At 33.9% G+C, this 13,641-nt stretch overlaps 1 protein-coding gene across 1 annotated transcript in view; it reads left to right on the top strand.

Annotated features, from left to right (window-relative positions):
• Positions 1–13,641, top strand: part of XRN1 (5'-3' exoribonuclease 1) — a 155,215-nt gene that overhangs the window by 45,894 nt on the left and 95,680 nt on the right. Inside the window, exons 16-20 of the mRNA XM_033092286.1 lie at positions 1,039–1,208; positions 2,168–2,288; positions 2,386–2,484; positions 6,122–6,225; positions 8,796–8,927. Coding sequence (XP_032948177.1) covers positions 1,039–1,208; positions 2,168–2,288; positions 2,386–2,484; positions 6,122–6,225; positions 8,796–8,927 — 626 coding nt within the window. The remainder of the gene's footprint in view (positions 1–1,038; positions 1,209–2,167; positions 2,289–2,385; positions 2,485–6,121; positions 6,226–8,795; positions 8,928–13,641) is intronic.

Raw genomic sequence — 13,641 nt, 5'->3', positions numbered from 1 at the left:
GTTCTATGTTGCATTTTGTATATTGCCTGTTTATTTCCTTTCCCTCATTTTCTGTTTTTGATTTTTAGCAACTCTTTGTATATTAGGAAAACTCTCTTCCAATGTGGCATTCGTCTCTTGTTTGTGACATCTCTGTCACATAAATTTTCTTTTACTTAAAAATGTCTTTTCCCTTAAGGTTGTTAGGATTTTTTCCTGTCTTAAATAAGAGTTTATCACTCCAAATTATGGACACTCTCCTAGATTTTCTTCTAATACTTATATTGTTTTACTACCATGATACTTCTTTTTTTATATGGTATGAAGTTGGGAAGTGTATATACCTTTCCCCCTCCAGCTGGATAGCTAGCTATGACAACACCATTATTTAAATACCTGAATACTATGTTTTTGACCCAGATTTGGATTTGTTTTTGAACACTTTACTTTGTTCTTCTGGACTGTTGGTGTCTTGTGGTATCAATACTAAAATGTTGTGGTTACAGTAGCTTTATGAAAAAATGATAGGCTCTGCTAAGACAAGTCTCCAGTTACTTTTGCAATTTATACCTTCTACCATACGAACATTCACACATTTGGTCCTTTAAAAATATTTTAAACAATTGCAGTTGTGAAGGGAATAATGTTAAAAGTAAGGTAATTTGGAAAGATGAACATTTCTATACCATTGTAGAATTTGTAAAGTAAGAGATTAATGCTTGGTGAATTATGATAAACTATAATAATTATGATAAATTCACACTTAAAATTCAATTCTCTGCTGTTCTTATCTACACTTTAGTGACTACTGCTGGTGTAATAGGTTCAGAAGAATTTGCAGTGGCAAGCAATATTCTAGCAATATTCAAATCCTTTGAAACAATGAATAATAGTATATCAGTTTTTCATATAATAAAGTGGAAAAAAGTTCCATTAGTTAAGATTTTTGTTTTTCAAGAACACAAATAGTTCTGTATACTAAGGGAAAAGATGTACTCTGTATGTTAAAATTACAGAATTTTTATAATTTTAACCCCTCTCTTCAATCTTTACATTCAGAGGCGATTGTTGGAAGCCATGGAGGCATGTAACCACGCGCTTAGAAAAGAAGAAAGGAAAAGAAACCAACACAGTGAGTGCTTAATGTGCTGGTATGATAGAGATACAGAGTTCACCTACCCCTCTCCATGGCCAGAAAAGTTCCCTGCCATAGGACGGTGTTGCACAAGGTAATGTTATTTGGTCATTTTTCAACAACCACAAAGAGTACCGCCCCCCCCCCCCAATCAATAAATAAATAAAAAGCTTTTGAATATCTATTTGGAGAATTCACAAATAATTTATGACAGTTATAGTCAACTTATAATGAGTTACATCCCACTTGCCAAAGACCATAACATCTCTCTTACAATTGTTTCTATAGTTTTCTGCTTTGGTCAGATTCTACCTCTCTCTTTCCATCTTCTGTTAATGTTTTCCTCTTTGATGCATATCTATACCATCCCTTAAAAAGTTGCGTGCCTTTATTTCCATTGCCAGTGTTTGCTCCCAGCATTATTTGACATGCTATAACTTTTTGCCTGTTACACTCCCCAGCCACCCAACTAGAAAGAAGAAAAAAATAATGAAAGAGTTCCTCTATTTTCTTGCCTTAAACCCATTTCTTCTTTATCTTCCTCATTAAAATGTCTTCCATGCTTTTTCTCTTCTCTTGTCTTCCCTGCAAATAATATATTCAGATGGCAACATCTGATCATGACATTTCAGATAAAGTGAACATCTCTCAGTTATTATTTTGCCTTTTGTAAAGCAAAGTTAAAGATAAAATAAGACATTATAAAATGTTTATTTTCCATTCTGGGTTTTGAAACATGGAGGATATGGCGATTTATAATATACTTTATGCATTCCTTTATTTTTAAAATTAATTATGTATATATTTGTCACTCTGTTTTAAATAAATGAGGAAAACTTCCATTCAATAACCTACAGGCATGGTTGTGTCTGGACCAATAAAAACAGAGAATCTGGTTGTTCTGTTCTACATTTTCTTTGTCTTTAAGGATGAATTGTCATTGTCTTGTTTAGAAGCAAAGATGACTCTTGCAAATTATTCAAGAGAATGCTGAAAAACTGTGATTGCTTGTAATGTGTGAATTTTAAATTAAATGCTTGATTTATTTTTCAGGTATAAAATAATATCATTAGATGCTTGGCGTGTAGACATAAGTAAGAACAAGATAACCAGGGTGGATCAGAAGGCATTATATTTCTGTGGATTTCCTACTCTGAAACACATCAAGCACAAAGTCAGTGGCTATTTAGTTCAGAATTTTTTTACTTTATTGATTATGAAGTGATTATGAAGAAAAAAATTAAAGCTAAATGCTCTGAATTCTTTTAAAGTTTTTTTTGAAGAAAAGTGGGGTTCAAGTATTCCAGCAAAGCAGTCGTGGAGAAAACATGATGTTGGAAATCTTAGTGAATACAGAATCAGATGAACTTGTAAGTATTTTCTTTATTATATATTTATTTGGTGCTTCTTATGCATAAAACTGTCCTAGTGCAACCTGTCTACCAAAGAGGTATAACATAAGTCTAAAAGTTCACAGTAAATAAGGATGAAGTAAAGAAACATTTACACAAATTAAAGGACATATATAATTGTGACATAATGAGCAAAAAATGCTCCAGGAATTTTGAAAAGGAAATGAGCTATGTGAGCTAAGTACAGACCTATAGAAGAGAATAAGCTTGAGCTGGATGCCAAAAAAAATAGATTGTCACGAAGAGGAGGAAAGGAGGGAAAGGTATTCTAGTTGAAAGGAATAACATGAGCTGGCAATTGTGGTCAAAAATAAATGTGATTTATTATCTTATTCTTTTTAACCTTTTTGTATGTCTTGAGTTTTTTTTAACACTTTGTTGTTGTTGTTGTTGTTGTTTTTAATAATGTGTTGTATTTCAGAAGGAATAGACAAACCTGATTCAAGCAGAGGGCTAGTGTTGGGAAATAGTGGGAGATAAGGTTGAAAAAAACAGAGGCCAGGTTATGGAGGATCTTCCGTACCAGGCTAAGGAATTTGGACTTTTCTTTTCCATGACTTATTCTGGAGCCTGTATTTTCATAAAGACTAATTTGGTAGCTGTACTAGACTAATAGACTAATAAAAGAAAAATGGAAGAAAATAGAAAAACCTGCCAAGTCCAGAGGTTGTGGTTGTAGAAGCCTTAGGTAATAAGGACCTAAACCGGAAGTGGTAATAGAGCTAGATGAACAGACTAAATATAATTGACATTTCCTCAGTTGTTCAAATCTAGGAGATGAAAAGAAGAAGAAAGTATTAAATATGACTTTCAGGTGTCCAGGCTAATTAGCTAGAACATAATTGCTGTTTCCTGGAATAAAGAAGTTAAAATGGGAGAGTCCCTGGCTTGAGGGGATTCATGATAAATAATGATGGCATTTTAAGTGTTGCTAGGACTTTCAACTGGTACTCCCTGCCAGCCTTTCTCAACAAAGGTTCCACAGAGATTTGGGTCCTAGTGCGCTACGTCATCCATTTGTATATACTGGATTAACTTACCTTCTGTGCGTTTAAATGGTACTTCTTATGTACCAGCATTGGGAGGATTGAGAAAGTAGTCAAATTGTTTTTAGTGTTCTGTGCTTTAGATGAAAAACCTCAGTTGCGATACACTGCTTATATATAATTTAATATCTGGAGCTAGAGCTGAGAGGGAAACAGGTATATACAAGTCATCAGCAAGGAGGTGATAGCTGAGGCCTTGAGGGCTCATTTCCCTGAAGAAAAACAACTCTGAGATTCAAGATCTTAGCATGAAGAAGTACCCACAGTTAGAAAGGGTGGGAAAAGAATAGTAAAGTAACATAGTGTTCAGAGAGGTGAAAGAGAATGATTCCCAAGTTCAGTAGTATCACAGAAGCATGGAGTAGATGCTGCCTACAGTTCAAGAAGAACAAAAACTGAAAGTTTGAGGATTTGTCCTTTAGGCTGCCATCAGTATTGGCCTTTGCCAAGTCCATTCCAATGGGTTGGTGGAGGCTGAAGTCCAATTCCTAAGGATTAGTCTGGGACCATGTGGGTGGAAAGTGGAGGTAGCAGATATTAAGTCACTGGGTAAGAAGCTGATCATTTTAAAGAAGCCTGGTAACAAAACTGTAGGTAGAGAAGAAGCAGCTCATCAAACAAAATCCCTAACGAGGAAGAGAACTAGGGCTACTGGAGAAAGGACGTCTTAAAGGCACTGCCAAGGAAAGGCAGGTTTATGATAACAAGACCCCATGTGACGTAATGAGGGGTTCATCTAGGGCTTAAATGAAAGGATTAATCTGGAAAAAAGGACAACTTTTCCTTTAAAAACTAAAGAAAATATTGGGAGAATGAAATTAGAAATAGATGTATGGATAGAAGGGAAAAGGATAATTAATGAGGCTAGTTCTAATGTTGAAACTTGTTTTATCAGAATAGTCATTGTTTGGTTTTGTATGTTTGCATTAATAAATGTATAAATATAATAAATAAAATAAAATCTAATGCCCCCAAAGTCTAAAAGCAATAATCTCTAATTGTTAAAGAAATATTTGCTAATAATAATTAAACATAATAAACAGAAAAAATGTGAGTGAAAATTTGTATTTAAACTTCAATTTCTACCACAAAGTTGTTGTCTAACTGATAGTAATAAGAATAATGTTTCCTTTTAAAACTAGGATTTTACTTAAATGTTATTTCGTATGAATATTTCTACAGCATTTTATAGTTTACAAAAGCTTTTGTGTATGTTATTTTATTTTATTCTCAAACATTGTGACGTGGATGTTATTCCTTCTTCTCATAAAAGAAAACTGAGACTCAGTGGGATTAAAGGATTTGCCTAAGATTCTGTAGCTGGAAAGGGTAGAACCCAAACTTGGACCCATGATTCTTGACTTTAAAAGCTAGTGTTCCTACATGATTATAGCAACCACAAAGTGAAAAGAAATCAGATTTCTTAGATTCTGTTTTATACTATCTGACTATTTGACATGAAAAGATGAATAATAGCCCTTTTCTAGTCATTTCTGCTGTTCTTTTTACTCAATTTCCGTAAGAAAAATAAGCAAGATAATCATGAGAATAATGGGATCATAGAATTTTACAACTGGGTAGAATTCTGTAAAACAACTAATCCAACTCATTAATTTTACAAATTAAAAAACTTAAATGGAGATTGAAAAAGGGACGTTTACTCAGCTAGTTAGCAGCAGAACTAAGAACTTAAGTTTCTTGCTAAACATTATTTCTGCTAATGTTGGCTGTTGTGGATGGTAACACATTATAGGTCAATGCTCTCTCTTCTGTTTGATTTTATGAAACTTATTTTCTTACCAAGTAATTTCATTCAGAATTAAAATCAATTATTAGTAAATCCTTTACTAATCACTGCCAGTGCTGTTGAATAAAAAGAGAAGACAAGCCTCCTAGTGTCATGATGTTTATACTGCAAAAAAGCACTGTACGTTGGTCATACTGCCTCTCTAATAAGAAGAGCCTGGCAGAGAGGGAGGTAAACTTGGTTAACTTTCACAGATTTGTATTAAATTAAAGGGTGAAGAAAGGCATATAGGTAAAGCAACTGAAAAATATTTTCTTTAAAAAAAGGAAAGGAAAAATATTAAACCTCAAAAAAAAAAAGAAATCCTAGAAAATGTACTAGAAAGAAAAAGAGTAGTTAGCAATTAGGGTACAAGTTAGAGAAGAGAAATTAAGACAACACACTAAACTTGAGTGGGTGGAATGATTAAATTGGAGTAAAGTTGAGAAGAACAGCAGAACTAAAAACTATAGGGAATTATTATAATATTATAGAAAATTATAGAAGTATTATTATAGAAGTATAATTATAGAAGTATATATATGTATATAATTATAGAAGTATAATTATAGAAGTATTATAGAGAATAATTGGCTCGAGTGAGCAAATGATATACCTGTTTTAATTACTAATGTGGCTTTTTTATACATTTTAAACACATAGTTATAAACACAAGCCAGTTTTTAATTATTTAATTTTGCCTCTGAAATTTTCTCTTGGGCCTACCTGAAACATGAATGAACTTGTCTGCTTTTACTTTAAGAGTATAGAACATGTAGCTTCATCAGTGCTTGGAAAGTCTGTCTTTGTTAATTGGCCTCATCTTGAAGAAGCTAGAGTTATTGGTGTATCAGATGGAGAAACCAAGTAAGGTTTGATTTATAATTTTTTAAAATTTATGTTTGCTTTGCTATTTGATGGCTTTGATTGATACCTTTTTAACTGATCTAATTATTGTAAAAATATTTCAACACGATAGTGAAAATGAAAGTCCTCCAATCATACCAGTTGAAGTTCAATCACTATTGACAGTTTATTGTATATATCCTTTGAGATATTTTAGATGCATATATTATTTTTTTCCCTTTTGCCTTCTTTTCATTTAAATAGCTTGGAAATTCTATATCCTAATTCTTTTGTACCAGTTATCATTGTATTATTTAGCAAGCATATTTCTCTTAATGATCAGAATAAATAGCATACATATATAACCTTACCTTTAGCATGCCCTTCCCAGACTTCGTTTGAATAATAAATTAATTTTTAAAACATCCATTTTAAAAATAATTTTTTAACATTTTATTCAAGTTCATAATCAGTGATTTATCAGTGATTATTTAGACAAGTTATTCTTTGTCATCTTTTGTCTTTATTTCATGTAAACTTGGTCAGATTTCTTGTATTTTTATTTTCATGTGTCTAGAATTTTCTAAAGTAATTTTTTTCAGAGAAAATGAGGGGATGTTATATTTTCTGAGTTATTACATGTCCGAAAGATTTTTGTTATGTTTTCCTCACACATGTATTTTGAATTTTAGAGGCCCAATTATTTTTCCTCACAGATCTCTGCAAACATATGTTTTTTAAAAATTATATAATATTTTGAAATATTTATTAAGTGACCAACAAATTGGTTTTATTTTACTGGAGAATTTGTAAATTATTCTATTAAAAATTATTTTAAAAAGTAAAATTCTCTTTTTATTATGTTGACCAGCAATTTATTATATTGACCAGCACTTAAAGTAACATTCTTTTGCTCACTATTCATATTTCCAGTTTCCAAATGCGCATAAGAAAGTCTTTAAGCATTTTTTTTCAGGTTACTTTAGATTTTATTTTTTTATTAACTGTATTAGGGTGACATTGGTTAGTAACATTACATCATAGGTTTCAAGTGTGATATACATCATCTGTATATCACATTGTGTACTCACTACCCAGAGTCAGTCCTCCTTCCGTCACCATATATTTTCAGGGGGTCAAATATCAGCAAATGTATGTTACTTGTGTTCTGTCATGTAATTCTCTTGATAAGAAGTCGATGCCAGCATGAAATTTTTTCCTTTTCATGTGGATATCTGCTTTTCTGTATGAAATCGTCAAGATTCTTTTTTAATCATCAGAATTCAGTCCCTCTATCTTTTTGATGAATTCCATTTTATCAGTTTTTTCTTTTATGAATCATACTTTTGGTCTATGACCTCTTCACCTAGCCCAAGGTCCCTAAGATTTTCTCCTATGTTCTCTTCAAAAAGTTTTATAGTTTTACCTCCTCCTTTTACATTTAAGGCCATGATCCATTGTGAATTAAATTTTGGATGAGTATGAAGTTTAGATCAAGGTTCATATATTTGCCTATGAATATTCAGTTGCTCCAGCACCATTTGTTGAAAAGGTGATCCTTCCTTCCTTAGCTTGCTTTTGCATCTTTGTCAGAAATTGGTTGAGCACGTGTGTGGGTTTACTTCTGAGCTCTGCACTGTGTTCCTTTGATCTGTGTGTCTCTCTTTATGCCAGCACCACACTGTCTTGTTACTATAGCGATGTGGTACGTCTGACGGTTAGGCAGTGATTCCTTCCACCTTACTTTTATTTTTCAAAATTACTTTAGCTATTTTTGGTTCTTTGCCTTTGTATATAAATGTTAGGATAAATTGTTCTGTATCTACAAAAATCATGGACAGATTTTGATAGGAATTGTATTAAACCTGTAGAGTAATTTGTGGAGATTTGACATCTTTACTGTGCTGAATCTTATGATTCAAATGGCTCTATTCATCATTTTGTGTTTTTAGCATACAGATCCTGTACATGTTTTGTTAGGTTTATACCTAAGTATTTAAATTATTTTGGAGCAATTACAGATGGTATAATGTTTTAAATTTCAGTTTCCCCAGCTAGTATATAGAAATACAGTAGATTTCTGCATGTAGATTTTATATCCTAGGTCCTGGCTGAACTTATTTCCCTGCCTGTTTTCTTGAAGCGTCCAAACCAGTTATTTTGTAGAATTCTGGATTTACCTGTGTTATTTAAGCTGCTGTCAGTTTCCTCTTAGTATCATTTAAGTTGGTCCTCCATCCCACGTATTTCCTGGGGTTAGGTATAGTGGCTTGTAGAATCAAGTTAAACTTTTTTAGCAAAAATACTTTATTGCATTTGAGAGTATTTTTTAATCTTTATAGTTATTGTTATGTATTTTGTTATGTATTTAATTTCTTACAAGAGAAAGAATAGTAATTTGTTTTTTAAATTTTGATTGAAATATTTTATAAGATTTCATTTTGAAATTTATATTAGTTTTTAAAAAGGAGGCTTTTTTTTTTTTTTTTTTTTTTTGCTATTATACCATGTAGAAACCTTTTCACTCTGAAGACTTACACTGCTAGAACTCTATATTAAACCACAAATTTGGGGGTAATATAATTTTTAAGGTTTTACTTGGAAGAACCTCCAGGAACACAGAAGCTTTATCTGGGAAGAACGGTTCCGCCAACTAAAGTGGTTCGTCTTGGAGATAAAGAACAATCTAACTGGACAAAAGAAGTACAAGGAATTTCAGAATAGTGAGTGTCATACAAAGTATTTAATATCATAGAACTGAAATGTGATTTAATGTACTTGTCCTCTCTGACTTATTTTCTGCTTAATATAGTAATTTCTCTGAACACTGACTACATCTTCATTTTATGTTCTAAAGAAAGTAATGAGTTCTAGTTTAAAATAATATTCTGGTTAGCAGCAGTTATAGCCTTTCCCAATTTATCGCTAAACTGTTAATACTTAATGATGTACCGAAAAAAAGAAAGAAAAGAAACAACACGATTACTTAATACTGGGAGTAACAGTTAATAGGTTGTTTCCTGAATTTGAGAGTTATTTTTACTAACCATAAAGCCATTGAATTTCTTGGCCACATGTAAGTAATGAAAATAGGAAGAAAGACTGTCCTCTGTTCTTCCCCCTTCTCCTTCCCTTTGTATATCCAAGCCCAAATGCCCCTGAATTAAAAAATGCAAGGTCTATCAACCAAATAACTAAGAAGCTAACCCTCCTTGGAATACTGATTTTCAGGGTCACCAGAGTGCTTTGAGTCCCATGATCCTACCCTAATAGCACCTCTCCTTCTTCATCCAAACGCTAGATTTCCTAAACCAAAACAGAATAATAGAGGCTGGCAGTAGCACATGAAATGGTGTTATAAATGTATATCCATCAAACTTCCTGTTTAAACTGTAATAGCATCCATTGAGAAATGGGAAATTCAAGGAGACACCTCTTCTACAATTTTGAAGCTAATACCAGGCTATAATATCCTTACTCAAACATGAGTAAACAGGGAAAATCTAAAAAGACCATAAAAAACCATCTGCCATCATATAAGGAGGTGAATATACCTCTCAGTAGGTAAAGGCTAGCATATTTTTCCTCCCAACAGTGTAAGTCAGATGCCCCGTTATAGCTCAGATCATTCTGAACTTTCTTCTAAGTACGTTATTAAAACCATCATAATAAATTTATGTGTTTGATTACCTTAATAACTCTTTCCTTAGATAGTGAGCACATCCTTGAGGATAGGGAGCACATCTGTTTTTGTTACCACTCTCTTCTCATTTTTGTCTGGTGCCTCGGCACTGAGCAAATATTTGTTTGAATGAAATAGAAATTGTTTTAGTTAAGACTCTTTTTTTTTTTTTTTTTTTAATATTTTTTTATTTTTTTAATTTATTGGGGTGACAATTGTTAGTAGAATTACATAGATTTCAGTTGTGCAATTCTGAATCACATCATCCATAAATCACACTGTGTGTTCACCACCCAGAGACAGCTCCCCTTCCATCACCGTACATTTGATCCCCCTCACCCTCATCCCCCAAGACTCTTTTAATTGAAAAAAAAAACACGTTCGAAATACTATGAGTTTAGTCGTTTGTACATATATTAAACAATTACTGATACCTGTTAGGTACAGTAGTTGGCACTTAGATACCATAGTGAATAAAAACCCACAGTCCCTCCACTCATGAAACTTACAGCTGGTCGATGGGAGATGAACGTTGATGTCTTGTGTGATTTTTTTTTGGTCAAACTGCAACTATGATAATTGCTCTGAAGGAGTAGTGCTCTGAGACCATATAGTAGAGAAGTTTAACCTAGCTACAGAGGAATTTGCTTTAGTCAGAGAAAACTTGCCTGAGGAAATGTTGACTAACCTGGTACCTGAGTGTGGAATAAAAGTTAGGCAAAGAATAAAAAGGAGGCGTGTTTCAGGATGAGGGAAGAGGTAGTTAAGTACATGCAAAGTCCCGGGGCACGAGTAAAATCAGTGTGTACAGTGCTGATGCGTGGCCACTGGGGGTGGGCTGTTGGAATCCAGAAGAAACCTGTGGAGGAAGATGAGGCAACCAAGGAAAAAGAAAGAGGCAAGCTGAGAGGTAAAAGGAAAGCCGGGAGATTTACATGTTACGTCATGTAAATCAAAGAAAAAGTATTTCGGGAATAAGGGAATGAGTCATATAAAATGTCATGAAGCGGTTAAGCAAGAGCCATTTGAATTGAGCAAAGGGCCTGAAAGCCAGCCAGCATAGTGTGGGCAGAACAGAAATGGAGACACAGTAGGAACAGACTTCTTGAGAAGCTTAGCTGTGAAGGAGGCTGAAAGCTTTTGATCCCATGTCCTGCATGTTCTTTCCCATCTGAATGCGCTTGGTCTGTGATGGCAGCAAAGTGCAGAGAGAATGGTCAAGGCAGCACCCTGTTGGAGCTGATAGCAATGTTTGCTATTCTTACAGAAAATGGTTTCTGGCTCCTGCTATTCAGGGTCCCTTGTTTAATCTTGTCAACCAAGAAGAGTAGACTCATGAGCACTCGGGTTTATTTATTCCATTCACCATTCTCTTTACCACCATATTCCTTCCTTATGCCATCTCACATTTTGTTCCCTCTTCCTACTCCTCCCAAGCTCTTCTGAAATCTGTCTTCCAAGGTGAAATTCACAGGACCTCTGCTGCTCTGCCCTCGAAGATTTACTCACCTGTCTGAGATTTTGCGCATTGTCAGTAGAATGAGGTGACAACCCCATGGCTCTAATGAATAGGAGTAATGCTTGTGCAGACCATTCTCAGGGCTAAGACTTCTACAGCAAGAATGTGGAATCGAGTACTTACCTCATATCCCTGTATCTTATTAACCAGACATGTTCTCCTAAATTCAGTATATGCTTTTGCTGTGAACATAACACATGAAATACGAGTATATGAGTACCAAAACCTCTAACTGTGCACATATGATATGCCTGATATATTTCTGTATTCCTGTGTAACACATTTCCTTTCTGATGAAAACTACCATTAAGAGATAGCTGACTAAGGACATAGAATTGAGTGGAGTTGATTTTTGGTGTATTCAGGGAGATTTAATCTGTGTAAAAACAAATAAGAAAAGGTGCAATATTCTAAAGAGAGAGAACAATACACTTTTAGATGGAATGAGATGGATTCTTAAAGAAGATTAAGGATGGCTCCCCTATTTTAACAGGATGGGATGCAGCTGTAGGCTGACTTATGTTTTTGGCATGGGGAAGATGAGGAGCTCTCATCCAATGCCCTCTGTTTTCTTTCTAAAGTAGTTGTTGAATTAAGCTATTGAGGATGGTGTGGGGGAAAGAGAAGTTGGTCTTCAATTTGAGTAGAGTGGAGGAGCTTTGAAAATAGTCCTTGGGGAAAATGGAAGAGTATCAATTTATCAAAAAAACATGGTAGAATTATAGGCAGTATTGAAGACCCTTTTTGAAGTTGGGGGTGATGAATTTATAATGTAACAAGTGCTCTGTCTTTTGACAGAGCTTAGCTGATCACTCACAGGCCTAGAAAAAAGCAAAAGCAAATAGTCAGACTTAACCAGCACTGGATTTTGCCAGATGGGTACAATGAAAAAACAAAGAGACAAAGAAGTTTAGGAATGTTACTGAAATGATGAACAATGGAATCTAAGTGAGATGGAAAGAGAAGTAATGAATGTAGAGGGTTAAGAGTTTGGGAGAAAGTAGAAAGATCAGTGGACTGGAAATCCCAAATTAAGTTGAATAAGTGTAATAAACAAAGTGATTGGACAAGCAAGTTGGATGGAGAAGTTTTTAGACAGTAAGATGTTTGAGTTAGTGATGTTGGAAGTGAAACCATTATGGGTGATACTCTAGCTGAGGGAATAGGTGACTGAAGTGGAATGGAGAAAAAGGTTATTAGAGATTGGGAGGTTGTGGAACTACTGTGGTCTTGGATAGATCATATATGTAAACTCTGATGTCATCGAAGAGTGTAGTTTACTGTTAGGGGTTTGGATATCACACTGGTGGTAAGGAGAACACCAACACCATTTCAGCCCCAAAGTACACAGTATGAAAACCAAAATGCTAGGTTTCCACAGGTAAGTGGTGGGACCTTCACTGAAGAAGGTGGACTTCGAGGGCACAATAAGGTGAAAAGATTAGCAATTGAAGAACGGAAAACAGGAAGAAGGAAGCAAGGAAATATTTTATCAGATGTTATAGAAAAGATGATGCACTTAAAGGATAATTTGGAGGAGAGTGCCAAACCCTGTACCTCAAACAAGAAAATAAAAAATAGGGTTATCAAAGGATTGGTGATAAACGCTGAAACTATTAAAATATAGAATTAATTTTCAAATACTAATTCTCATTTTAGATATGATAAAGTTACAAGATTGTTTATAATTTAGAAATTCAGAGAAGTATGAGGTGTTTTTAAAAATTTAATTCAAACGTAATCGTTGATAGAAATTGTAAAGGAATATTTCTAACTTACAAATGACTGGCAAGAAAAAAATGAAATGAAAGAAAGAGGATAGAAGATAGAAAAGCTAAATAAAACATAGATTAGGAAGCCTAAAAAGATAAATAAAATAAGATGACAGAAACATGACCAAACTAAGAATTGTGTCATTAAATCTAAGTGGCTATAGCTCCTTAATTAAAATTATAGATTACTTAGATTATATCACTAGCATCATTATCCAGCTGTAGACCAGCTACAAGAAGTACACCAAAAACCAAGGTTAGTGAGGTCTAAAGTACGGTAATCTGTCTCTTTGTAATTTTCAGAAAGTACAGTTTTACGTTTACATTCCAACCATTAAAAAAAATACATGTTTGGTTCTGCTCATTCATTTTCACTAGTGATAGTATTACACTGTATGAATACAGCACAATGTATTCTATTGTAAATGGACATTTGAGTTGTTCCTAATTTGGGGTTTTTGGTG

The sequence above is a fragment of the Rhinolophus ferrumequinum genome, chromosome 2 (genome assembly GCF_004115265.2).
Source record: "Rhinolophus ferrumequinum isolate MPI-CBG mRhiFer1 chromosome 2, mRhiFer1_v1.p, whole genome shotgun sequence".
Taxonomy (NCBI): Eukaryota; Metazoa; Chordata; class Mammalia; order Chiroptera; family Rhinolophidae; genus Rhinolophus; species Rhinolophus ferrumequinum.
The sequence above is the reverse complement of the archived record's forward strand: the minus strand, read 5'-3'. Positions and strand labels throughout refer to the sequence as shown.